The sequence below is a fragment of the Poecilia reticulata genome, linkage group LG17 (assembly GCF_000633615.1).
Source record: "Poecilia reticulata strain Guanapo linkage group LG17, Guppy_female_1.0+MT, whole genome shotgun sequence".
NCBI lineage: Eukaryota > Metazoa > Chordata > Actinopteri > Cyprinodontiformes > Poeciliidae > Poecilia > Poecilia reticulata.
The window spans coordinates 4,385,890-4,411,763 of record NC_024347.1 but is presented as its reverse complement, the minus strand read 5'-3'; the positions used below and the strand labels follow the sequence as shown (position 1 = coordinate 4,411,763).

The 25,874-nt window shown below is 41.4% G+C and overlaps 3 protein-coding genes and 1 long non-coding RNA gene across 4 annotated transcripts; 2 read left to right on the top strand and 2 right to left on the bottom strand.

The window, feature by feature from the left end:
- Positions 1–850: 850 nt before the first annotated feature.
- On the bottom strand, positions 851–2,696 carry LOC103478997 (relaxin-3-like). Its single transcript, XM_008433181.2, has 2 exons — positions 1,197–2,696; positions 851–1,117 (listed from the first exon to the last, which is right to left on the bottom strand). Exons 1-2 carry the CDS (start codon positions 1,384–1,386, stop codon positions 966–968), a joined length of 342 nt encoding a protein of 113 aa, XP_008431403.1. The 5' UTR covers positions 1,387–2,696; the 3' UTR covers positions 851–965.
- A 157-nt stretch (positions 2,697–2,853) lies between these two features.
- LOC103478996 (tubulin beta-4B chain-like) lies at positions 2,854–7,433 on the top strand. The gene is made up of 7 exons (XM_008433180.2): positions 2,854–2,996; positions 3,352–3,460; positions 4,248–4,358; positions 4,473–4,717; positions 5,251–5,573; positions 5,663–6,007; positions 6,600–7,433. The coding sequence occupies exons 1-7, from the start codon at positions 2,940–2,942 to the stop codon at positions 6,742–6,744; spliced, it is 1,335 nt and encodes a 444-aa protein (XP_008431402.1). The 5' UTR covers positions 2,854–2,939; the 3' UTR covers positions 6,745–7,433.
- Positions 7,434–8,886: 1,453 nt separating this feature from the next.
- Positions 8,887–13,459, bottom strand: LOC103478994 (uncharacterized). Its single transcript, XR_001777504.1, has 3 exons — positions 13,372–13,459; positions 9,488–10,707; positions 8,887–9,403 (listed from the first exon to the last, which is right to left on the bottom strand). It is a non-coding gene; the product is annotated as an uncharacterized LOC103478994 (long non-coding RNA).
- On the top strand, positions 12,532–25,658 carry LOC103478995 (leucine-rich repeat-containing protein 52). Its single transcript, XM_008433178.2, has 2 exons — positions 12,532–13,678; positions 23,100–25,658. The coding sequence occupies exons 1-2, from the start codon at positions 13,021–13,023 to the stop codon at positions 23,426–23,428; spliced, it is 987 nt and encodes a 328-aa protein (XP_008431400.1). The 5' UTR covers positions 12,532–13,020; the 3' UTR covers positions 23,429–25,658.
- Positions 25,659–25,874: the final 216 nt, after the last annotated feature.

Sequence of the window (25,874 nt, the reverse complement as noted above, 5' to 3'; positions counted from 1 at the left end):
TATATATATATATATATATATATATATAGTTGTGTTGTATTATTGCAGATAATAATCAGGCAATATTCCCTTAAAAATGCAGCAATCAAAGAACTTTTAAATAAACCAAATGCAGATGCAGATGCAGGGTTTCCCTCAGTGTGTTATAAGCCTGGCAGGCCATCAGGCTTTACTTGTTCCCCCACCAGATTTAGTATTGCTTATTTGTTTAAGAATTTTTTTTAATGTTTGCATTTTTTAAGACTTTATAGTTGGTGTGCAGATATTAATCTTCCAGTAAACATTATTATCAAGTGATATTTTAAAATTTCCTGTCAACTTTAAACATTTTTGACCTCAAAACCATGGTGGGCCACTGGATGAATGACTGCTGAGCCCCCCTACCACCGGGCTTAGCAAGTTTTCTGGGGGAAACCTTGTAGATTCGCACCGATAATCAGTAAATACTGACCCATATAAAAATATACCATTTCAAAGAGTATTAAAAAGACAGTTTATGATCAAATGTACCTCCTAATGATAAGGATAACCTCTTTAGTGTTATTCAGTCAGCCTATACATCACAACACAGAGACTGCTTTAGGTTGATGAGTCTAAAACTTTTGAGTTGGAATAATTTGATGTCAGTGCTGTGTTTGACAAAGTTGCTCTCGACATACTAATTGATAGACTTGAAAAATTAGTAGAATTCTTTATTACTGTTCTAAAAGACCACACAACAATCCATGGCAATCATAAATCTGGGCAAACAAATACATTTTGGGGCTCCGTTCTCAGACTACTTTTATTTCTCGTATATTCAGGTTTCCTCTTTGTGAACAATTTAATCATTAAACGAGTACTTTGGACAAACATTCATGATGCCTTTTATTCGTGCCTACATGGTAAATCACAACATTATGGATACACTAGTGACTGAAATATTTAAACATAGAAGGACAGTATTTGACAGACGAGCTTCCCCTCTAGCACAGCATGGACAGCTCATTTCTTCGGCAGCCTTGTTGACAGCACGTTGTTATCAAGGCCTGGTCCTGGTCCCTGCGATGATAGTCCATCCCTGGAAGTTCTCCTGACTTCACAAAGTCTCGTTCTTCTCCTTTGACTTCCCAGAAGTCTGTCGTAAAACAGAAGTTAGTCAGATTTGTACTAAGACATCAAAGTTGCAGCAGTTTATCGAGCTAACGAGCACTGACCGTCTGGCAGAAACCCCTTCTCCTCCTCCTCCAGTTGTCTTCTCCACCTGGACCCTCCGCAGGTGAACACCAACGCTCGCACAAGAGCCCGGCCACAAAGTCGCATGGAATTCCTGCTCTCCTCAGCCTGAAGGCTTGCGGCACATAACAGGCAGCAGAGCAGAACGCCGAGCTGGAGTGACGGTTTCATGTTGTTCAAATTGACACAACATCCGTCCTCAGCAGCCTCTATTTATACAGCCTCCACTGACCCCCCCCCTCCCTCTCCCCCTGGGCGATTCCTGCGTAAATGCCTCTTGTTATCTTTGGAAATCATCATGTGCTTTCACCAAACGGATGTCGCTTTGGTGATTTGGGATATGTGTGGGAATCTAGGCTGCTGTAAAGATGACCGATAAGCTACATTTTCGTAGAGAGAAGATCCGTTTTACATCTGACCTGCTCAGTTTTTACTGCAGGGGATTTAGTTGAGAGTTACTTAATGGATTTCTTGAGATAACATGTGGATCTGATTGCTTTCTACATAGCAACAAAGTGGAATGTATGTGGCTATTGCAAACAGCAATTCTGAAAAAAAAAAACCAAACACATTTGCAGGTACACTTGACAAACGAACAGCTTCAGCCATAAAGAACTTGTTACCTGTCTGTCGAAGTAAAAGCCGATTCTTGTTAAAATGATAGTTTAAACATTATAGTTTGTTTTCTTACGATGCGGTTTCCTGCTGTATTTTTCACCAGTTGATGCTGTAATATAATTATATTACTATTATTATTCAGGAAACTATTTTATAGGCTAAGAATTAGACCTGTTTTTGGTTTTTATAGTGCAGTGAGTTATACTTTAATTGTCCCCCTACAACTGAAATGAACGTACAGTAATAAAAAATATTGCATTTTGTTTTTTTACCATCAGACAAGCCACCGTCCTCCTTGTTAAATAATGAATATGTGTATCTGACCAAACTCGAAAGCTAAGTTTAGGTTCACCAGCCACACCAAGGCCTCATGACTGCTAAACCTGTGAGCTTAAAAAACGGCTGAGTTTCTTTCTTGCTAATTTTCGACTTCTCAAACTCAGAAATGTCCTTGTTTTGTTTTTTTCCCCTAGAAAATTCCTGATATTAATATTGATAAAATATCTGAGTCTTTTGGCGGAAGTTTACGCCTCCTTTTTTTGTACAGTGACCCTGATACGTTTGTCTTTGTCGTAGTAACCCTACTGAAATAAATCCTTGTTTAATTAACCCTTGTGCGTGCGAGGACTGAGGCAAACGTAGAGGACTATGGCAAATAATACAAGTTTTACATGTGTGGGGTCGGTTGAACCCCATTTCTACATAGAAGGGTTAAGAGCTACTATGATGAAAGATGAAATAGCTCCATGCTTGACATATTTTTTTTCTTTCGCGCCTGCGCATTAAGTCTCTACACGCTTGCAGGCGGAGTAAAAAGTAGTTCCCATCAAATCTGTCTCGTTTAGAAAAAAAATCACAATAATTTAGTTACTTTCTAAGGTGCACTCGTTAAGATGCTTTATCTAAAGTGACTGAAGTATTGAAAGTATTTATACCTGACTTAGAGAATCGATTTTAAAGCACAAAGGTCGGCTATCGGACAAATAGATATTCCAGTATCAATCCGCACTTTCACCCGTCAAAAAAGCGAATAGTTCCCTCCATTAACGGATTGCTGCACCAGACTAAAGTTCATTCGTTTATTAGAAAGCTTTATTTCGATAAAAATGAGGGAAATTCTTCATCTTCAAGCTGGTCAATGTGGCAACCAGATAGGTGCGAAAGTAAGTAAACATTAATTTTTAAAAATGAGACTTAAAAATTAATTCGTTGGGACACCAACTGAAAAGTTACATTTAGTTTGGTCTGGCTTCTAAATTAGCATTAGCTAGCTTAGCAAAACAAAAGTAAAGGTAAGTGCTAGCTAAATGACAATCTATAGCCATACAAAATAAAATAGCATGTCATTAATCCATCTTACATTGTTTAACACCGACTGAAAAGTTACATTTAGGTTGAGGCCAAAAAAAAAGTTAATATAACCGTTAGCTAAAATGCTAGCCGTAGCCGTTGGTTTCCATTACTTTCCCGCTCAGCCCGTTAGTTTAAATGTAATTTTTTCTGTCTCTTTGGTTGTAGTTCTGGGAGGTAATAAGTGACGAACATGGCATTGACCCAACCGGGGTATACCACGGAGACAGTGACCTGCAGCTCGACCGGATCAACGTTTATTACAACGAGGCATCAGGTTTGTTCACACTTAGCTTCACAGTACAGTTAGTGGAGGAAACGCTTTAGTACCGTTACCTCACACAGGAGGGCCATTATGTCGCCTAATTTGAATTTTCAATGATGCACCCAAGTCCAAGGTATGATGCGTAGAGTAGAGCGCGCGACCAAATACAGTCGGCCTCAGTTTTGGACGTGACCCCTGAAGCATGTCTTCCTTCTCTCTCGCTTTCCTGTCTGACTATTCTCAAATGATGGCCTCTACACAATCATTTTTTTTCCTGATAACTACTAAAAACAAATTATGAGTGTATATAGGTTTCTGACAATTGTGCTTCAAACAGTTTATACTTCACATTTTCCACAAATCATTTATGATCCATTCATTACAATGTTATCCAGATTTTGTTTGTCTACCAGTTAAGGATGTTACAGTGTTTTTGTATTAGCACTGTTGTAAACGAATATTTTAGTAATCGAGGAATCAGATAAACAAAAATGATACAATAAAATACTGGTAAATCTAACGTAACAGCAGTATTACTAACATATACCAAGATCAGTCCAATTTTTCATATTTGAACTTCCCTAACAGTTACTTTTCTGTAGTTTAGAAAATTAACCTGTAGTTTAGTAATAGCTCTAAGTGAGCTATTACTCACTTAGAAAGTGACCTGAGGAAAAGTTATACAAAAATCTGAAATTATATTCAATTTAATAATAAAGAGACAGGCTCACAAATATGGTTATATTTAAAAAAGCCCTACTTTGTGTGACTTTTACATCCTCTCCCCTCTTTCTACTAGGGGGGAAATATGTCCCTCGTGCTGTGCTGGTCGACTTGGAGCCAGGTACCATGGACTCTGTGAGGTCTGGACCTTTTGGCCAAGTGTTTAGACCTGACAATTTTGTTTTTGGTATGTATATTTCTGTAAGAATTTAGTTTTGATTAAGAAAATGAAACTACCCACATGTCAGGATTTTTCAGACTTTTTTTTATTTTATTTTTTTAATACTTTGATCTGTAACAGGTCAGAGCGGTGCTGGTAATAACTGGGCTAAGGGCCACTACACTGAAGGAGCAGAGCTGGTGGACTCTGTCCTGGATGTGGTGAGAAAGGAGGCAGAGGGCTGCGACTGTCTGCAGGGCTTCCAGCTCACCCACTCCCTGGGAGGAGGCACCGGCTCTGGGATGGGCACGCTCCTCATCAGCAAGATCCGAGAGGAGTACCCAGACCGCATCATGAACACGTTCAGCGTGGTGCCGTCACCCAAGGTTTATATCGTCACCTTCCTTAAGTAATGGACCAAACGGGAGGTGATGATATGATGCTCTGCTTCATAACTGCTTTCTCAAGGCGTCCATACATACTTAAGACTTAAATTCATCTATCTCAAAGTCAGGCCTTGAAATGTCCTGAATTTATTTTAAAAAATGAAATGCATTGACTTGTGGGAGTTGAGCTTAGCGGTTCCCTTGCTTGCTAGCTTTCTTTGTTCATGTCCATGTTGGGTAAGTGTAAATTTATTGCCAGTTGGGTGGACGACATTCGTCTTTGCCATTGACTCGCTTCTGTTGCCAGCCCATAAGGTTTTATGTGTGTTGGATACAAGAAAAACTGCAGTCAGCTGTTTCTAGTGCAAGAAGCACAAAGCTACAATTTTATTTTGGACATTTCTGTTGTGATACGGGTCTTAAATTTCATCCATCTCAAAAAGTCTTATAATTGGGTTGGTGAAACCTTCAGAAGTCCTCCTCCCAGCAATAAACTACGTTTCATTGTTCTGTCTGTATTCCCCTCCTTTCAGGTGTCGGACACCGTGGTGGAGCCCTACAACGCCACCCTGTCTGTCCACCAGCTGGTGGAGAACACTGACGAGACCTTCTGCATCGACAACGAGGCGCTGTACGACATCTGCTTCCGTACGTTGAAGTTGACCACACCCACCTATGGCGATCTGAACCACCTGGTGTCGGCCACCATGAGTGGCGTCACCACCTGCCTGCGCTTCCCCGGCCAGCTGAACGCCGACCTGAGGAAGCTGGCCGTCAACATGGTGCCGTTTCCCAGACTGCACTTCTTCATGCCGGGCTTCGCCCCGCTGACGAGCCGTGGCAGCCAGCAGTACCGGTGAAGATGCTCAATCCTCCATTAGATTAGGATTATCTAAGTACTTCTTTAGATACTTAATTCCAACTGAATGCCTTCTCTTTTCCAAGGGCCCTGACCGTCCCTGAACTCACCATGCAGATGTTCGACGCCAAGAACATGATGGCGGCGTGCGACCCGCGCCACGGCCGCTATCTGACTGTGGCCGCTATCTTTCGTGGCCGCATGTCCATGAAGGAGGTGGACGAGCAGATGCTGAACGTTCAGAACAAGAACAGCAGCTACTTCGTCGAGTGGATCCCCAACAACGTGAAGACGGCCGTCTGCGACATCCCGCCGCGCGGCCTCAAGATGTCCGCCACCTTCATCGGAAACAGCACGGCCATCCAGGAGCTGTTCAAACGCATCTCAGAGCAGTTCACCGCCATGTTCCGCCGCAAGGCCTTCCTTCACTGGTGAGTTAGGGTTAATCAAATGCTAGTCTGTTTGCCTAGAGAGTTTGTTTGGGGAGGTGCTATCAAACTGATGTGGACCAATAAAGCAAACTCTGGTCCACTGAAAAACCTTCGTCTCAATTCGGTTAAATGAACTCTGATGCAGTTCAAATTCATATGTGAATGCAAGCATCCCAGAGACCTCTCCAAAAGCAGGAAGCCAACTTTATCTCAGGGCATTCTGGGTAAATGCATCCAAAACAAACACGTTAGCAGAAGAAACGGCTCATGGTCAAAGACGGAAGTGAAATCCTACCACCACTAAAATCTGATTCCACTCCATTTGTTTACTTTTCATGAAGAAGGAAGCAGCGCTCAGAGTCTTCATAGGTTTTCTTCTAGTTTCCTTTTGTAGTTCTTTTTCCCTCCTTGATGCAAAGATGGAAACAGGTTTTTCAACAGGTTTGACAGTGCAATGTGAAAGTGAACCGCACCATCTGAAAATGTAACAAATGTTACAACTTTGATCCTCAATCTAACGAGTTTATCAAGTGTGTTAAAACACTGTGGCGTGCTAATGCAAGGCCTAGACGCTAATGTTGTCTCGTCACAGGTACACCGGCGAGGGCATGGATGAGATGGAGTTCACTGAGGCGGAGAGCAACATGAACGACCTGGTGTCTGAGTACCAGCAGTACCAGGACGCCACGGCCGAGGAGGAGGGCGAGTTTGAAGAGGAGGAAGAAGACATGGCCTAAGCAGCTAATATGGCGACTTTGCTCCTGGGCAACATTGTTAGATATCAGCGTTTCTTTCTTTGTTCAAAGTGTCAAACCAGTGACAATTAAGGTATGATAAATGTCACCAGTTTTACTTGTTCTAAAAGTTTTATGATTTTTTTAGGCCTTGCAGAGAACATGTTAAATAATACTTTAGAATTTTCTTCTGGAACATAAATGTATTAACCTGTAATTCTGCCCTGTAGCATTTTGAATGTTTTGGACATTGAAGCTTTCATCTGTGAGCGGTTTGGTTTTATGTGGTCGCTCATTTATTTACTGGGACTGTGATGAAGAGTGTTTTTCTGAATGTTGTAACTCCTCCAGTCTGACCTCCACATTGCCCGCTCACAATGCATTTCTTTAAAGCTGTTTGTTATTTTTCTACGTAACCCTGACAAGTTGGTACAGAACCCATCTAGCGACATGGGAGAAGAAAAAACAACTATATGATATATTGTGGGAACAACTTCGTTATAGAGAGGTATTGTCAAGAGTGTTTTTTAATTCCCATGTCACCCGATGCGCTCTGTAAGTTTGTCCATTTTTGGATTTTATAATTTTCAGTCTGGCGTATTTAGGATGGTTTCATTTATAGCACTACATTAATAACTTGATGGTATGTTCACAGAGTTTTGAATAAAGGTTTTTACTCTGGTACTAAGCTATGAATTGGTGATTTTTTCTGTTGAAGGCATATAAATAAATAAATGAGCAATTCAAGAGGATTTCAATGCTTTCATGTTGAAAATGAAGGAAATGAATCTGGATGTTACAGAGCAAGTGTATAAAGGGCGACATCTGGCCAAATGGCAGCATTGTATTTAATCGGAGGGAACTTTTGAGCCATATGGAATTCAAATCCGGGCTGCACAGTGGCGCAGTTGGTAGAGCTGTTGCCTTGCAGCAAGAAGGTTCTGGGTTCGATTCCCAGCCTGGGGTCTTTCTGCATGGAGTTTGCATGTTCTCCCTGTGCATGTGTGGGTTTTCTCCAGGTACTCCGGTTTCCTCCCACAGTCCAAAAACATGACTGTCAGGTTAATTGGCCTCTCCAAATTGCCCCTAGGTGTGAGTGTGTGTGTGTATGGTTGTGTGTCCTGTGTGTCTCTGTGTTGCCCTGNTTAATTGGCCTCTCCAAATTGCCCCTAGGTGTGAGTGTGTGTGTGTATGGTTGTGTGTCCTGTGTGTCTCTGTGTTGCCCTGCGACAGACTGGCGACCTGTCCAGGGTGACCCCGCCTCTCGCCCGAAACGTTGGCTGGAGATAGGCACCAGCACCCCTCCCGACCCCACTGAGGGAAAAAGGGTGCAAGAAAATGGATGGATGGATGGAATTCAAATCCAGCACATGCGCAGTAACATGATGCAATGATCTGAAACGATAAAACTAAATTGATGGAATATTTTCAGATCCAAACATACAACAGCTGGATTTGGTGATCTGCAGAACTCTGGATCCAGAGGAGAAAACGAAGTTCTGGTCCAACTTTGCTGCAGAAGCAGAACAGAAAATTCACGATTTGCATTGAAATGAAATCTAAGCCGAACATTTAGTTGACTTTTCTCTGCATAAATTAATCAAACGTAAAGGAAAACTTGTTTAAGAAAACTGTATTTTTTAATAAGTAATCCATGGATAAACATGTATTACTCAAAGATGGATTAAAAGATGCAGAATGTGTGGAGGTTTGTTTTAATTCTCTAATGAGAGTCTAAGAATCATTCGGCTGTGTTGCGTCATCATGTGACCGGCGAAGGTTTTGCTGCAACTACCATGGAGTCTGAAGTTCATGGTTGAAAATTAGTCGTGTTGGGAAAGAAATTTGGCTGCCAAGGCTTTGGCGAGTACAGTTAAAAAAAATACAGGAAGTGATTCAGTTTAATATCACTAAGAAACCTGCATGCATCTTTAGTATGAGGCATTGCTTTATCTTGGACAACTTTTAATCAATTTAAATGATAATTGGTGCATTGTTGACAGATTTCTTTTCTAGCTCCCCCAACTGCAGTTTAAGAATGATCCAAAAGTATTTTTAATCATGGTAATATCACCAATATAGTTTTCACTGGGAAATATTACACACACAAATGTATTTGCCCCTTTTTTTATTTTTTACAGCAAGTAGAACCACAATTTTTGTCATTTTATTATTACATATTGCTTCAGGATCAGCTGCCAGGGTAAAAATCATCCTCCAGAGTGAAACCAGACATCCATATCCCCCGTTTTAATCACCGATATTCAAAACAAATGTCATCCTGGAAATATTCATATAAAAACTTGAATTAAGTTTACATAACATGGTAATTTTGGCCCAGGAAATAGCATAAAGTCTGTGTGGGATAGTGTGTTGGCATTCCACCACATGAAATGTTTGGCATGTGTGGCAACACCAGGGTAGGAAATGGGCTGATACTCTGCAACTTAAATGCACCTCTCAGAGCGGGGTTACCAGAAGGCGTCAACAACGCCACCTTGGGAATTGCACCCAAGGAAATAGAGCAAGGCACTGAAGGTTTGTAAACCAATGAGAACAAGACTTGATTCCACCAAAAAAAAAAAAAGGGGGGCTGGGGGGTGGGAGAGCACAAAACTGAGGAAACAAAGCAGCAGGGTCTCCACCGAGCTGCAGCAGCTTTCTGTCAGAAAGGAAATTACAAATTAATAGGTGATTTCAGAAAATGGTAAAAAAAACCCATGCAAAGGAAGCCATTTTCACCTACCAGAGCCGGATGACTCCACCCCAACCAGAGAGCCCCTTCCAGCCCAACATCAGCAGGAGGATCAGCTTGCCAGTACTTTCTATAAATGAATTGTCATGTTTTTGTGCAATAAAACTGCATGGATGCAATAAAAAGTACATGCCTGTTTTACGTTGCTAAGATCAACTGGGGAGGTGAAACGGTAGCCACACCCCAGTACCAAGCAGGAGACTCCAGGCAGTTTGTAAATTCAAACAATTTGAGTTAAACAACTGCAATTTCAGGTCTAATACAGGAGAAACACTACTTACTGATGTTAGAGTTATGACCACTGCAAACCAACCAAGCGACCTTCTTACTGAAGTGTGACCATGTCCAGGCATAATGGAAACAGGTGAAGGAGTCTCCTTTTATGCTCCACATCCTGTTAATTAGGTGCCAGGTGTCCTCCATCCTGCAGGGCAGGCTTCATCCTGCTACACACGCAGGCTAAAAAGTTAAAAGCATTGTTCCTTTGTGAGCAGATAACTTCTTTATAAGGTTTTACTGTGAAGCAAACAGAACTTTTTGTGTCTGTATTTCAGCAACAACTGTATTTTTGTCGCGTGTCCATAAAGTCCAACATTTCGTACTGCTTGGCCATCAGTTGGTGCACAATTGATTCTAGTGGAGGCCTCAAGAAAACCCACCAACATTTTACCTCAAACGGTGTCACTTGAAGTGAGTACAATTAACTTTGAACCTATTTTTAAACAATATTTAGATTATTCTTGATCATTTAAAAAAAAACATTTTTACTTACGGGTAAACTTTTAAGAGCTTGTGAAATTGGTTCTGTTTTTACTTCCATTTCACAACAGTAGCAAAGCTGAGGGAAAACATCAATCAAGTATCAATCCTAAACGCAGTTCCTTGTTGCTGACACTAGATGTCCTCCTAGAGCCAGTTTATAAGGGCTTAAACAGCTGTGGGGATTACTTCAGTCCACATGGAGAGCAACCTGACAGAGGCGGTGAATAGACAGAAAACCCAACAGATTTTCTTTTAGTGGATCTCTGAGGGTGGATGACAAAGACGGACAGAGTGTGTGGTCAGTGTGTGTGTGAGGAGGAAGGGACTGCTGGTTGCCATTTTTGGGGTAATTTATTTCATACGACTCGTCAGCAGCAACATCTGTCTTCCTCCTCCTCCTCCTGCTGCTGCTCCTCCATCCTGCTGGGTCTGATTCAGCACTTCAACACCTACACACAGAACCAAGAATAGATTCAGGACTCCACACAGAGTAAAATAAAATAAAAATAAAAACCCGCCGGCGCCTGAGACCACCCAGCAGCCGACCCATCGCATCCTGTCCTGTCACCTGCTACAGAGACATCGGAAACAAAGCAGAATAGATCCTTCAGTCGCTCCCTTTACTTGCCGTTTGGTATTAAGTGCGTCTCTAACAGATTCCAATTTGGTGCTAATGTGACATTTAACAGAACATTTTGAAAACTTTCAGGGTGTTTTCACACCTGATTCTGTTTCATGTTCAGCTGTTGCCTTTCACTTTCCCACTGCATCGTCTAACGAGACGAAACCTTTTGGAAAAACCGTGACCCGTGGTGGCGCTGTGCCGATCACCAGTGAGAGAAACGACATGAAAAACTCTGAAGAACACGATGAACGCAACTTCCTTCTTCGTGAAATGTTAACAAAATGGAGTAGCGTCAGATTTTAGTTTTTCTCTTTTGCTTTTGGTGAAAGACCACAAGCTTTTTCTCCCGCTAGAGCTATAGACCATAGACATAATATAAGGATAGACGCCTCATGGACCGCTCTCGCCTATTGTCGCTAACGAGATTTAGGGCGGCCATCTTGGAGCGGTCCACAACTCCACTCAGCGTTATGTGTTTAACAGGCACAATGACGTATCAGCGCATTTAATCGATCATAACACGGAAACCATATTCAAACATCTGTCAAAGCTACATTTATAAACAATTGTATTATTTAAGTGCGTTTTTAATATATAGTTAAGCATATTTAAATATGCTTAGTGGACCACTCTTATATTATGTCTATGCTATAGACTCCCACGTTTGCGTTGGTTGTGTTTACCCAGAATTCCTTGCGCTACAGTTCATTTCCTGATCCGTTTTATTTTCACATAAGCATTTGAATCGCATCGGCGTTCACTTTTAATTCAACTGAGAGGTTGGCTTGTAGATGGACCAGAGTTTGTTTTTTTTTTTCGTTTTTTTTGGGAACTCGTCAGAGTTCAATCACGTTCCCAAACAAACCAGACTTTCTAGACAAAGCAACTGGAGTTTGAATAAAGTAGACCAAAGGGTGTGTGAAAAAAGTAAATGAGTATTTAATAATTATTTTGGTTTTTAATGTTTGCTCTAAGATTCAAACCATATAATTGTGGTGCAATTTGGCATTTTGAAAAGAAATTTGCTTAAAATGGAAACACAACAATTAAAAAAAGCATAACGTTTCAACAGTAGAAGGATTTATTCTGTTTTTTTCTGCCATATGGAATTTTTTTTTATTTTGCAAAACTGCAATGGAAACACTTTTCCTGTCACATTATCAACAATAATGGAGGATGATGTGGCAGTGTTGTTTTTTAAATGGTTTACTATGTAAACAAACTTATTCATGTGATTTTAATTGTGTTATTTAATGCAAACGCCACAATTGTGAAATATTGGACATTAGTGGAATATTGACAAAGTTTTGCAGTTTTTGATGGGGGGCGGGGAGGGTATTTGCCCGGGGCGCCCAATTTAAGCAGGATCCGCCCCTGTTTGTGGAACGTTCCTGTCATCTTTTCCTCCGACACACATTAACCGAGCTGATTATAATTACTGAAACCCACCTGAGTCACGCAGACCCACAGCGGAGGCATTCCAGGTGACCTTTACCACCAAATGCCAAACGTGCACGGCTTATACTTCCTCCATGTGTGAGACCGGCCCTGCATTCCCTCTGGTACCCAGACTCCTGCGCTCGTGCTCCAGCTCGCTCCAAAGCGTGAGCTCTCTCTACACCCCCCCCCCCCCACCCCTTCATCCTCCTCCTCCTCTACCCACCGCGCAGTTAGATTCAGTTACAGTGAGCGCCAGGATGGCAACATAAAAAAAAAAAAACTAATGGAACAACTGAGACGGGAGAACGCAGTGAGGATTTTACGACGTGTGAATAGCAAGCAATAGAAATAACCCCGACAGGAAAAAAAGAAAAGAAAATCAAGATGCGAGGCAGCGCGCAGGCATCCGGGGGTCAAGTTCACGCGGCAGCGGATGCGCGCCGGCTCCAGAAGCAGCTGGCCGGATGAAGTGAGACTCGGCGCGAAGCGGCGGCAGCAGCAGCAGCAGCAGCAGCAGCGTGCCACGGGCGGCCACGCATTTCGGATCTGACCGCGGTGGGAATCATTTTTCTGGGGACGAAACAACTCGGCCACCTTCTCGCCTCCCTCCCCACCACCCATCCCACGGCACATCAATGAGGAATGTGACTGTGTCTGTCTCTGTCCAGACGGGCTTGATGAAGCCCTCGGCGGTGTCATGCGTCTTGCCCCGCAGCCAACAAGCGCGCAACCCCTGCGGCTCGTAGTGTTCCTCGCGCTCCTCCTGGGCGCCGGGGTCGTGCCGTCCCCGGTGATCTCCGCCGGCTGCCCGGACAGGTGCGTGTGCGACGACCAGCTGGTGGTCCAGTGCGCCGGGCAGCACCTGGTCGCCTTCCCGGTCGACCTGCCGCTGGCCACGCGGCAGCTCATCATCTCCAACAACCGCATCGCGGAGCTGCCGCCGCTGGCGCTCAACTACCTGTCCGACCTGGTCTACCTGGACTGCAGCAACAACTCCCTGACCGAGGTGTCCGAGTCCACCTTCGGGAACCTGCGCAAGCTGGCCTACCTGGACCTCTCCTTCAACACCTTGCGCCGGATCGAGGACCGGACGTTCGGCCCGCTGGCCAGCCTGGTGATGCTGAGGATGACGGACAACCCGGGGCTCTCCGACATCCACCCGGACGCCTTTTCGGAGAACGAGGCGCTGCAGGTGCTCGACGTGAGCCGGAACAACCTGACGGCGCTCAACATCACGTCGCTGCTCGCGCTGGCCGCCCTGCGCTCCGTGGGGCTCAGCGGGAACCCGTGGAGCTGCCAGTGCGACAACGAGGACCTCTGCCTGTGGGTCCACCTGGAGACCTTCAAGTTCCAAGGTCCTGTCGGCTCGCTTTCACTTTCACCCCGGTGTCACGTGAGGAAGTGGTTAGTCCAGGGAGCGCGTGCTGCACGCTCCAGTTGGAGCTAATTAGAAAGCCCGGTTACGTAACGGACTGGCCTTTTACTGGAGGCTGTTAGCAGGAAGCAGCTCCTGTCAAAATAACAATAATTAGACCGTAGAAAAATACTGAATTATCACCCTGGATAAATTCTGAATTTAACCCGAAACGTATTTCGATGGATACAAGGAATTATGGCCGTTGGGTTGGAAACCGTTAGGGGCCCCATCTACTAAAGAAAAAAAAAGAAGTTATTTTGCGAATGCAAATTACAGCAAATGAATAGGTTGTCCTATACGTAATTAGGTATGAACTTATGATGGTAAGTTTAATAAGTCCCTCGACCAGTTGCTCCATGTTGTTTTCACAAAACAGACAAAAACTCTATCTTTGTCATTTCCAAATACTCAAGTATTGTTTAAATTCACAAAAATCCCAAAATACTATTACAACTCACCTGATTGGCCTATGACTCTTATATTAAGTACAATGTCTGCAAAACACACTTTCATCAAAAATAAATAAAAATCTCTCATGTCAGTGCAAAATAGCCCGCTTTAATTTTTCATGTTTTGTCAGATCACAGCCACAAACTTCAGTATATTTAAGTTTGAATTTGTGACACAAACTGAGATCTGCTCTTAATTTTAGTCTGATACCCCAAAATAAAAACCTGTGCAACCAGCTGCGTTTACAAGTCAGCCAAGAACATATGTGTTTTAATCTGGTGTAATGTTGACATGGAAGTTTATTTGTGGCTCTCGGCAGCAGGGCCGGATTTAGAATGATGAAGGTCTCAGTTTTGGTGCCCCGATCCACTGCTAGTCAATGCTAGTCCCATACATAAGTGGATCTGAACTGGTACATGGTAGGTTTACTATTTGTGTTGCTTCAAAAGCAACAAAAGCAAATTTTTTTTTTTTATTTGTGCTCCACCTGATCTCTCCCAAATTTGATTTCCTTTTCCAGAAAAAAAATCGTACATCCTGCACTTCCCATCTACACTGCCCCCTCTGGGTTTGGCATGTTTTCAACAGCACTAGGGCCGTATTTGTGGATTTATGTGAATGAAAACGTTACTGATACTGATCCCATGTTTTTTTTAAGCGATGTTACGGAGATATTTGTTCATATAAAGTCCTGAGAGCGCATCATATGCAGATGAACTTCATTTACTAGTATATAAACTCTTTAGGCAATTTGTTGCGCTGCCTTTCTTTTAGCGGAATCAAACAAAAAGAGTTGTCTAAATGAAAATGCACACCGCACTTTTCAATTTTTTGTAAATAAATAAATAAATAAAAATTAGATTTGATCATTTAACCCTTTAACATCACAACTATGAGTTCATGTGTTGCATAAAAAGAGACAAAAACACATTTAGTTTTGTGGCTGAAGCATCACAAAACGTGGAAAAGCTGAAGCATAAATGAAACCCAATATGTCTTTTTTTTAGTCCAAACATATTATTGGAAAGTTGAGGGGAAGGAAAATGTGATTTAACTCCCAGCGTCCCCGCCTCTTAAAATTTACGGAAATGAAATAGATCAATAATATTGATACCAAGTCAGTGTCAGTATCTAATCGATACTTGCGTGTTAAAAATCTATATTTTAGTTTTAGATTCCATCTTAAGATCTTATCTTTATAATTACCCACAGGGAGTTTTACAGTTTTCTCTCTTCTTTAACAGAAACTGTGCTGGAGCCTCAGAGGAAGAATAACTGCTCCTGTCATGTACAGGCAGAAGCTGCGCTGCACAATTTCTTTCGCCTCACGTCACCCAGGCAACATCTGCAACTGTAGCATCTCTTATTATTTCACACAAGTAAATAGCCAATAGCCTGCAGGACTGCTGTAGTTTTTATAATAAGAGTAAAAACACATAGCGAAATAAAAAACTGCATAAGACCAGAAAGTTATTTATCTGCCAAACGTTTGAGTTAGCAATGCTAATTATTAACAATCACAGAAGCAAATAAAACAACATTTCAGCTCAGATTAGGGTTGAAATGTTGCACTTGAACAGCCTATCAGACTTCTGGAAAAGTGTCAACAGACTGCAAGGCAAAGGAGCACATTAAAAATAATTTGATTAAAAAAAAAATCACCAAAAACTTGTTATTCTGACAGTGGAGAGATGATGTTCTGCAGACCGTTCAGGTAGTGAGTAGACGGTAAACTCTAAAACCAAAAATATTCTGGTATATGCGGTTAAATTAAAGAAAAAAAAAATTGACCAACAAAATAGAAAGCAATTGACCCCCCTAAAGATTTAGATTTTTTTTAAAAAAATAAGCCAGCCGTTCTGTTTTTTTCTCTTTAAGTTTTATGACCTGCTCTCTCATCCTTCGGTTTCATGACTTGTAGATGTCAGTAGCAAAGTTTGACCACTGTGAGCAGGGCCGGATTTAGAAGAATAAGGGCGCCTGGGTTGGAGGGAGTTTTGGTGTCCTCTCCCAGAGAACAGAAAAAAAAAACACAACTTGTACTCATGCAAATTACAGAACATAAATAAGCAGGCATACAAATCTGAATTTGAATTAGATGCATGGTCGGCTTGAAATGTCTGTAATGGCATGGCTCCATGTTGGGCCCAAAAAGGTGGTAAATTTCCAATTTTTGAGTTTCGCTGAAATTCATAAAAATCCAACAATATTTAGAAAAAAAACCCACCACATGTGAAACGAGTCCATGACTTTAATATGAGGTCCAGGGCTGCAACTAACAATTATTTTAGTAATCTGATTCAACAATTAATCGAGTGTAATAAAGTGGCACATTAGACAGATTATTTTATTTGACCACTTAAGCTTAATATACAATATTAGAAATATGTGAAAAGATGCAAATAAAAAAAACCAATCCTTTTTTTATGAGAAAATATTTCAACACATTACTTTAGTAAATCTGAACCAGGTGAAGCTAAAACTATTTCATTTGAGGATTTCTCCTTAGGACAGATTAGCAATCAAAGATGTTTTCATCTTAAGTATAAAATGTATATGAATATATTTTGGGCTTAATTACTGCTCTGAATATCTTCCAGCAAATGGCCTTTTTTGGGTCTAGATACTCCAGTTTAGGAATAATTGATTACAAAATTAGTTGACTTTTTTCTTTTTCAATAATCGATTAATCCAATTAATCGTTTCAGACCTAATGAGGTGTATTGTTTGTGAAACATCATGCACAGTAAATATATAAAAAAAGAAGAATTTTTGGGTGCCCCCCTAAACTTGGTGCCCTGGGCTACTGCCCCTGTAAGCCTTTTCTAAAGTTTGGCTCAGACTGTCGGACCGTTAAATGATAAAGAAAACAGATAGAATGGAGTTTCCTGATTCTCTTTTAGTGACTTCAGCTCCTTTCTTCAGCTCGACCAGCTGCAGTTTTGACAGGAAACCCGACAGTCTTATTATCCAGAAACGACAAATTGATCCCTTTTCCACTCGGCTGCTGGGACGCGATTCTACAGGTGTGATTAACGAATCATGGTCTCCCCATCAAATATCGATCCCCGCTGTTATTTCCCTGCCAACTTGAAAAATCGCTTTCGATACTCTGAGTAAATCCTAAAGTTTGATTTACGATGCCGCTGGTTCAGTGTGGACAAGTCGCTATGCAAAAGGCCAGCTGCTATTTATAGCGCCTCTTACTGAGCAAGAAGTCAGTCGTAATTTTAACACCATGGCTGTAATACAATTTCCACGCTCTCTGAACTACCCCCCATGGTCCCCAAGACCACTGCCGGAGATGTCCCAGTTTTCCCGCAGCTCGTCGACGTTTGTCTCGCCCAATTTGGATTGCGGCCTCTTCCGGTGACAGCTGCCAGGAAAGGAGAAGCCGAGCTCTCAGACACGCGCATCCTTTGGCCCTGCACGTGAAATCTGTCTCTTTTTTTTTTTTTTTTCAAAGAAAGAAAAGGAAAGACGGAAAACATTCAGCTGCCCTTAAACGCTCGGACTCCATGTTCTGAATTATGGATTCTTGAAGAAGCACACTTGATCTGATGGAGCTTTTTATTTTATTTTATTATTTTTTTAAACTGGAAGGTCCATCTCATGCTGTAGATAAATTAGCGTTTTGTCCACACTGCATGTCAGTTGATGACAGAAATGCTCTACAGAAAAGTTAGGGATGCATTGACATGAAAAGTGGTTCTGCTGTCTGTTATGACGATATGTAGTAATATATTTTTTTATAAAAAAAAAAACAACATAGGACGGTGGTAGATGGGTCCCTGAGGCAGCAGCCCTGGGAGGCACTACGCTTTCATTAGCTGAAAATAACACTAGGCTAGATGGGGGGGGATCATATCTTACACTGTGAGGCATATTATTTAGTGCTCCTGCCTGGCCCCCCTTTAAGAAAAAAAAAACCTAGAGACGCCCCTGGTCATCTGGATCTCACCTGGTTTAGGACGAGAGCGTGCTTGTCTCCTTCAGTTTAGAAAATCTGCAACACCATGCAAACGCAAAACACAGAGAGAGAGAGAGAGAGAGAGAGAGAGAGAGAGAGAGAGAGAGAGAGAGAGAGAGAGAGAGAGAGAGAGAGAGAGAGAGAGNGAGAGAGAGAGAGAGAGAGAGAGAGAGAGAGAGAGAGAGAGAGAACAAAAGCCTCAGGAAAGGAACCAACAGATTCTCGTCTGTCTCGCCTTCCTGGCTACATTAGCACTCTGTCAGTTGTTATATAAGGGAAGCGTCTCGAAATGGAGCAGAGTGTGAATAGGAAAGAAGAGAGGGAAAGCCCTCTTCTTTGATGGCAGTCCCCATTGGGGGGTGCGGGGAGAATGAGGGGGTTTAGGTGGGTGAGACTGTAAGGGTTTTCCTTCCTGCCTGTGAGACACGTGGAGAGTAGATGTGCAAACATGAGTTGACTGTGTGAGGATGGAAGGAGGAAGCTCGGCTCTCGGCCTGCCACACGTACAGAGATGATGGGATGCAGGGAGGGCGGGATGTGTGTGCATAGGCATGGAAGGAGAATGGGCTCTTATGAAGCCGATGATTCTAACGGCATATCGTATGAAGAGAGCAGCAGCAGCTGCCTCCGACAGGATCAGAGCGCACTTTGAATTTTTCTGCAGCACATCTGAGTCAAGCAGACCCCGATAAGCTAATTTCCAGAAACTCGAGTCATGGAAATGCCTCTCCGATGAGAGCTACAGAGATTTAGATGTTAAATTCTTAAAATATTCAGAAACGTCAATTTGTCTTTTTTCCTTTAGCGGTGAGCTGTCAAGTAATTTCATTGAGGATAAAAAAAAGAGCTTTAAGAAACACTGCCTTCTAACTTGAGTCAGTTTTTATTTATTATAAGCGGCAAGGAAGTTGGAGCAGAAGTTTCATTCCCAGCTACACTACTCCAGATATTTTTCAAACGTTCACCCCGTGGGTGAGAGCTAGCTTGCTAACTTATTACAAGAGCTAGCTAGCTCTAGCTGCAGCTAAACGCTTCTAATAAGTTCAACTGAATAGTTTAGTCCAGGTATTTTAGTGCTAGCTAACTAGCTAGCTATTCAATTGAACAAGTACAGTATTATTTTTTTATTCTTTAAATCCTATACGAAAATTGTTGGCAGAGTTTTAAATGAATCTATTCCTTCATTTATCTAGTCTTAAGTTGTTTGTCTTTCTTCTGGTCCCAATTTTCCAATCACCACAATTCTTTTTTGTTTTCAGTTTCTATCCAAGAGTTTCCAATTTTGTCAGCAACTTAATTGACATTTTAACTTAAAAACAGTGTCAAAATTACTTTGAAGAATTACAAACTTTGACCTTAACGGAGGCAAGTGAAGTCTGTAGTACTTCAGATGTTGTTCTGAGCTCTTTGGTGACTTTCTGACTGAGTTGTTGATGTAATTTTAGTAGGCTGGCATCTCTGTGAAGGTACAATACTGTTTCGTGTTATTTTAGTTACAAATTGAGCTGTAACACCAATTAAAAGGGTGGATTCTTGCCAGCCCTGTTTTTAAAATCCAATATGGCTGCCATAGAGTAAGCTGGAGTAAGGACTTGTGTTTCAACATGCCATTAAATTAGTCACACAGATGGTACCATACAACACATGTTGAACATGTTGCTTCAATGTTTTAATGTGCACAGGATTCTGATAATGTCCAATTATTAGCTTATGATGCTAACAGTACATCAGCTGGTGAAGGAATAACTCGTATAATGAGTTCAGCAGATGTGCAGTTCTGCCAGATGTTTGCTAATTGCTGCTAGCTAGTCTGACGGAGCTGAGTGGGGAGTGGAGAGGCTGCCCTGTGATGGGGAAGAGTAGAAACTTGGAACCTGCAGCTCTGAGGAGGATCTTGCCCATCGAAGGCGGTGCTAGGTCCACCCAGGCGTTTTACACAGCTGCATGGTTGCCACGGGAGACTAAATGATTTCTCAAATATGCATGAAAGAATCAAGGCAACACTCCAGGTATGTTTTTCACGAGGGAATGACATTATAACATTATGTAAAGCTCAAAAAAGTTGCTTTTACTGTAACACTGGCCTACTAGCAAAAGGCCACATGGGCTGATTTGATAACGGAAGTTCCTCATCAACCTCATCAATTAAGGCAAAGTCTTAAAGATGGGAAGTGAATGAGATCATAAAATGTCCTTAGGAAGGTTTGCAATGAGATGCACTAACGTCTCCTTCAAACAGTTAATTAGAGAGGGAATATTAATAAGCTATTTACGCAAGCGAGGCTGTTCAGTACGAGAGACACAGTTACTGTCGTCCGTCTCACATTGTGCTGAAAGATTTCTTTGCGTCAAGTGAAGCAGCAGATCTTCACTTGTAGTCCAAAACCACTTCTTCCTATTCTCTGGCTAAGTGATGGTGTGTATTCTGGGGTGTTGGTGCAGAGTGACAGTAACACTGTTCCCACTGCAGAGGATTTCAAAGCTTTTGATCCCTCACAACACAAAAGCCTTTGAAAAAACACATGCCAATTACCAGCAGTGTCTGTAGCAGCGTTACAGTTCTGTCTCCCTTCAGCAGAAAATTAACTAAAAAAAAAAAAAAGACGGCACTCCCATCAGCTGTTGAAGTGTCACATCCATCATGCTCTGTATTGAATTTTGACTGTACTTACTGTACTTCCATCCAGTTCACTTGAAAAGAGGAAAGTCAACATTTTGTTGGGATTTGCGGATCTCAGAGAGTCTTAGTTGGAGCCCACCTAAAGCCTGGTGATGAGAAACATTGTTATCTGAGGTCTCAGGCAGACACAAAGACCCGACTCCCTCTCTAATCCTGTGTGGGGAAAAGGAGTTTGCATAATTCATTTTTGTGTGTGTGTGTGTGTGCGAGAGATTTTAAATGCTGCATTAACTTAAAACTGTGGAACACAGAAAACCCCGAAAGCCTCGCAGTGTTTTGATAAAGAAGGCAGCAGAATTTTAATACTTGAGCAGATTTCTGTATTTTCATGTTTTTCCAGCTCTATTGACTTCTTTTAAATTTGTGTGTGTGTCAGAAGCAAAGTGTGTTTTTGATTGTGGAGATAATAAAATCACTGGCAACACGAGCAACCACACGATGTCCAAATGGAAATGTGGCCAAATAACCAGTTTTACTCTGAGACAGTGAGTGGTATGAATTCAGTGATTTGGTTGTGACTCCCACTGGTGTGTACGGGAAAACAGACGTCATTCCTCTCTCAGCCCCAGACAGGCCGTCTGCAGGCCAGGTTAACTTCCGGGATGATATGAGACTCAGTTAGAGTAAATTATCCTGGGCCCATAGCACCTGAGTCAAGCAACAAAAACAGAGCATGTATGCAGTAAATTAAATTGGGAAATATCTGACAAAAGTCCTGAGGTCTTACCTGGCTGAGACTTTATGCTGGTGTCCTTTGTCCTTATTAAAATTAAAATTTTTGGTCCTCTTGGTCTAGTAGATAACTAGAACGGCAAAGTTTTAGAGCTGTGTGACACTCGACATTTTGGCATCGATCCGATACCAAATACCTTATTTTCAGCTACACTACTCCAGATATTTGACGCACCTTCAACGAATGGCCTATTTTAAAACTTTTTTCATATGTAAGGCGCACCACATTATAAGGCACATAGAATAGATGCCTCAGTTAGGGTTGCCGTACTCTATTATTACACATCTACATTTGTATAGAAGTGGTCCCCGAGTACTTTAATAGTAGGCTGTCCCAGTTGTTGTTTCACTCACGGTGTTGGTGTTGCGATATTGTGCCCAACTGCTTTCTGGGTAACACAGACCAACCGACACGTTGCTGCAGTCTCTGTCTCTCTGAGTTATTTTGTGACAACCTGCAACAGAATTTGGACAAAATGCAAAAATGCAAAATGCAAAAAAAATATCTGCAAAATACTTTAATAATATAAATGGAAACAATAGAACAACTAAACAAATAAGTGTACAGTTTTTTCTCTAATTAAAATGCAAAATAAGATGATTTAAGAACAAATCGAAACAAAATCTTTTGTGAGGTGCAGCAATGGAACTACAATGCAAAAATTTTAAAAGTTTCAAGTGCAAAACTAAATGTTCAATTTTACCACGCCAGTATCAAACCGATGCTTATATCAACTTGGTATTGATATCAACATTTTTGGATCAGTCCGTCCACCCTCATTTCATGTTCTGACAACGTTCTCTTGCAGAAAACTATACATTTACTCCAGTTGGTTTCAGAACCTCTTTGGGGTCAGGGGTCAGCTTCTGCCTCAAGCGGGGAAAATGAAGTGTCTTGTTTACAATTGATGGTAGGATGAAGGGGAAGATAGATGGATAGAGCTAGCTAGGCGGTGCTCAAGTCTGTTCCAGTAAAGAAAAAACAGAAATAAAAATTAAAGGCCTGGGCTAGTTATTTATCTAGCTTGTTAACTAGGCCTGGCTATGGCCATGACCTACCTACAGTAGCTAGTTTGACAGCTAGCTAGCAATGCTGTTCCAGTAAAGAAAAAACGGAAATAAAAATTAAAGGCCTGGGCCTAGCTAGCTAGTTATCCATCTAGCTTGTTAGCTAAGCCTGGCCATGGCCTAGCTAGCTAGCATTGCTGTTCCAGTAAAAAAAAATCAAAATAAAAAAGTGAAGCTTTTAAAGGGAAGTTTGTGGTTGTAATAGGACTAAAATTTGGCAAAGGTATACATTTTTTTTCAAACAGTTTACTTTGTAAATAAATATGTAACATTTCTGAACAGCTGGCATTCATCTGGTGGGTGATTTGGCAAGTTTTATACTGAAGAAAAGCTGAGCAGTTATTTAGTATCCACTGCTTTCTATCAGTGGACACTAAAGATGCTGTTAGGCCACATTGTCACATGAATAATCTCATCACTTCTTGTCTGTGTGTGTGTGTGTGTGTGTGTGTGAGACAGATGAGGGCCAGACAGTGTGTGGCTCACCGGCTGACATGCAAGGTCGCCGTCTGAGCGAGGTGGGCATCCAGCTGCGGACGTTATGTCACCAGACACTGGACTCCTGGGACTACCTTTTCTTCGTTGTCATCGGCTTCGTCATCTTCGCCGCCGGGACGGTGTCAGCGTGGCTGATGGGCGTCGTCATGGTGCTGTACGAGCGCTACATCAAGAAGAAGGACGATCAGCTCGAACTGGAGAACGAGGAGGAAGGTATTGAGACGATTGGTGCATCCAGAGGCAGAACAGAGCGGGGCAACAGGAGCTTAAAAACTTCACATACTGTTTGAAAGAATCCGTCCACCATGGACTCCCACAGTGCCTCCTGTAACACACCTCCAAGGCTGTCTGTGAGGTCAGACATTAAATCAGAACTGAGTCTTGGCTTGCAAACAGAAGATGGATAAGGAATGTCTTTCTATTCTAATCATTTGTAGGGCGCTTTCCGGGGATGAAACAGGTTTCTTTTTTCTTTTTTTTTTTTTAGTCTCCATGCTGGAGGTCCCCATAGCTGGGTGATACATAAACCATATATGCAAATGTATGAATCTGTATGTCGTGTAATTCTGTGTTGTTTGAGTGGGAATTGGATTTGTTGAGCAGAAAGGAAGTGTGAACTGGTAAAACTGGTACTAATAGACCAGTTTGGTGTTTCTTTAAATCTTTTGCGCATCCACACTCGGCTTATTTTATATTTCAGACTTTTGTCTCTAAAGTCTTCTGAACTAGTTTTACATTACTATTTTGTATGATGCTAAGCGTTTTTGCGTCTTCAATGTGAAGCACTACAATAATCTCCTGTATCTTTAAAGAAACTTCTGTCTCCAAAAGGCACAGTCTGACTTGAAGGGACTGTGTAACGGGATAGTTCAGGATGTTTGGAATGAGTTTAGGCTGAAACTTTATCAGCAATTAATATCTTTGCGTCTAAATTTCACATCAATCCAGATTAGCTGGTTTTGTCGTTACCAACAATCCAGAAAAGGATTGTAGGTAAAGATCCTTTTCTGGTTCAGCAAGTCTGTAAAAGTGCCAGACTTTTACAGACTGAAAGCAACTCCAATTTCAAAACGTCATATCGGTTTATAAACAAATTTATGCTTTAGAAGAAACACAGGAAGTGGTGACTGGAGGCAACGCATCCCTGATTATCTTCCTTCGTGAAACGTGTTGAGAATAGATCAACACAGTGATTGAGGTCAGATTAACAGTCAGAAAGGAAAGAAATGCAGTGTAAAAATAATAAAATAGCATTTAGTCAAGTTTCTTTATTATGCTACATAATATTGTGTTACTATGCCATCCAGTATGAAACGAGGCAGTGGTGCTCCACTCATTGTCTTCTTCTGTAACTCATTATTGCAATTTTGTGTATAAAAAATTAAACATTGTGGTTTAAGTCATTTTTTAATTAATAGACATTTTCATAATTACTTTTATGTAAAAATTGCCTTTTGAAACTTATCACATTTGAGGAGGAAGATTATTAGTGACGCACCGCCTCCAACCTCTATATCTGCTAAAATATTCATAGGTTTCTCTGTAAATATCAAACCTGAAAATGGTGTAGAAGGTTATAAGATAAATGTCAAGTAAACATGACAATTTTGAGATTGGAGTTTAGGATTATGCGGCCGTGGCGCCTCTCAGATTTGGCCGTATAGCTTCAAAATCTGGTCCAAAAAATCTGGATTTTAATCAGTTGAAGATTTCGAGACGTATTGCAGGTAAGACATTAGCTGCTGATAATGTTCTTTTAGAATCTCACATCAGAAGTCCTGAACGATCACTTTCATCTGATGTGATGTAAAAGCCTGGAAGGTTATTGGTGATGCATGAAAGATGGGAAGAAAAGCCTAAACTACCAATGAGATCTTTGAATTTTGACTTTCATATGAGGAACTTTATATACTTTAGTCTCAGCACGTTGTAACTTTTTACATAGTCTAAAAGCAATACAAGTAATTGATGGGAAGCACTGAAAGGTTCAGTTCCCCCGGAGGTGACACGCTAATCTAATATTTTTTTGGTCTGTCTGCAAACATGTTTGATACCACGAAATTTACTCTGATTAGCATAATGCGAGTTGTAAAGTTTGAATAAAAAGTAAAGGTCTTTTTTTATATATACTGAAATGTTTTCCTTGCTCATAATTCATTGTTTGCTGACCATCTTGTCCCGTGAGGAATAAGAAAGGAATATTATGAGGTGGCAACATGTTTTTCCAAGTTTTCTTGCTACTGCTGGATTTCTTGTAAATGTAACAAGTAAGATTATTTTTGTTACCGTCATTTTTTTCCAACATGTGCAGGATGTTTCAAGCGGACCAGATTTTGACAAAATTTGTCCGTTCAAATAATGGAACTGAATGACTTTAAATTGTTTGTTTAAAGTCAACTCAGTTCATTGATGTACTGATATTTGTCACAGCCTGGGCCTCAGTGTTGTTCCAACAATAATCTCAGATAAATGGAAGATGGACGGATGGATGAATTTGAACCTAAGAAAACCAATACACTCTCCTGTTGACTGTGTAAATGACATAAGCGACAGCAAAAAGCAAAATTCTAGTTCAACTCTTCTCAGCAAATACTTATGCATAAACAGATATTTTCCTTTCAGCTGTAGCCAAACAGTAACAGGTTGGGGGATGGGGGGCTATCAAATGAATGTGGGCGCTGTTGATGGATGATTCAGACGCCGTTTTCTCACTTGAAAAGCAAGCGCAATTCCAGA

Bases quoted from the DNA above. Each gene is read 5' to 3' on its own strand.
- LOC103478997 (XM_008433181.2), bottom strand. From the start codon at position 1,386: ATGAAACCGTCACTCCAGCTCGGCGTTCTGCTCTGCTGCCTGTTATGT. The intron at 1,118-1,196 runs GTCAGTGCTCGT...GTTTTACGACAG, and splicing joins GAAGGGGTTTCTGCCAGACG to ACTTCTGGGAAGTCAAAGGA.
- LOC103478996 (XM_008433180.2), top strand. From the start codon at position 2,940: ATGAGGGAAATTCTTCATCTTCAAGCTGGTCAATGTGGCAACCAGATA. The intron at 4,359-4,472 runs GTATGTATATTT...GATCTGTAACAG, and splicing joins ACCTGACAATTTTGTTTTTG to GTCAGAGCGGTGCTGGTAAT. The intron at 6,008-6,599 runs GTGAGTTAGGGT...GTCTCGTCACAG, and splicing joins CGCAAGGCCTTCCTTCACTG to GTACACCGGCGAGGGCATGG.
- LOC103478995 (XM_008433178.2), top strand. From the start codon at position 13,021: ATGCGTCTTGCCCCGCAGCCAACAAGCGCGCAACCCCTGCGGCTCGTA. The intron at 13,679-23,099 runs GTCCTGTCGGCT...TGTGTGAGACAG, and splicing joins GGAGACCTTCAAGTTCCAAG to ATGAGGGCCAGACAGTGTGT.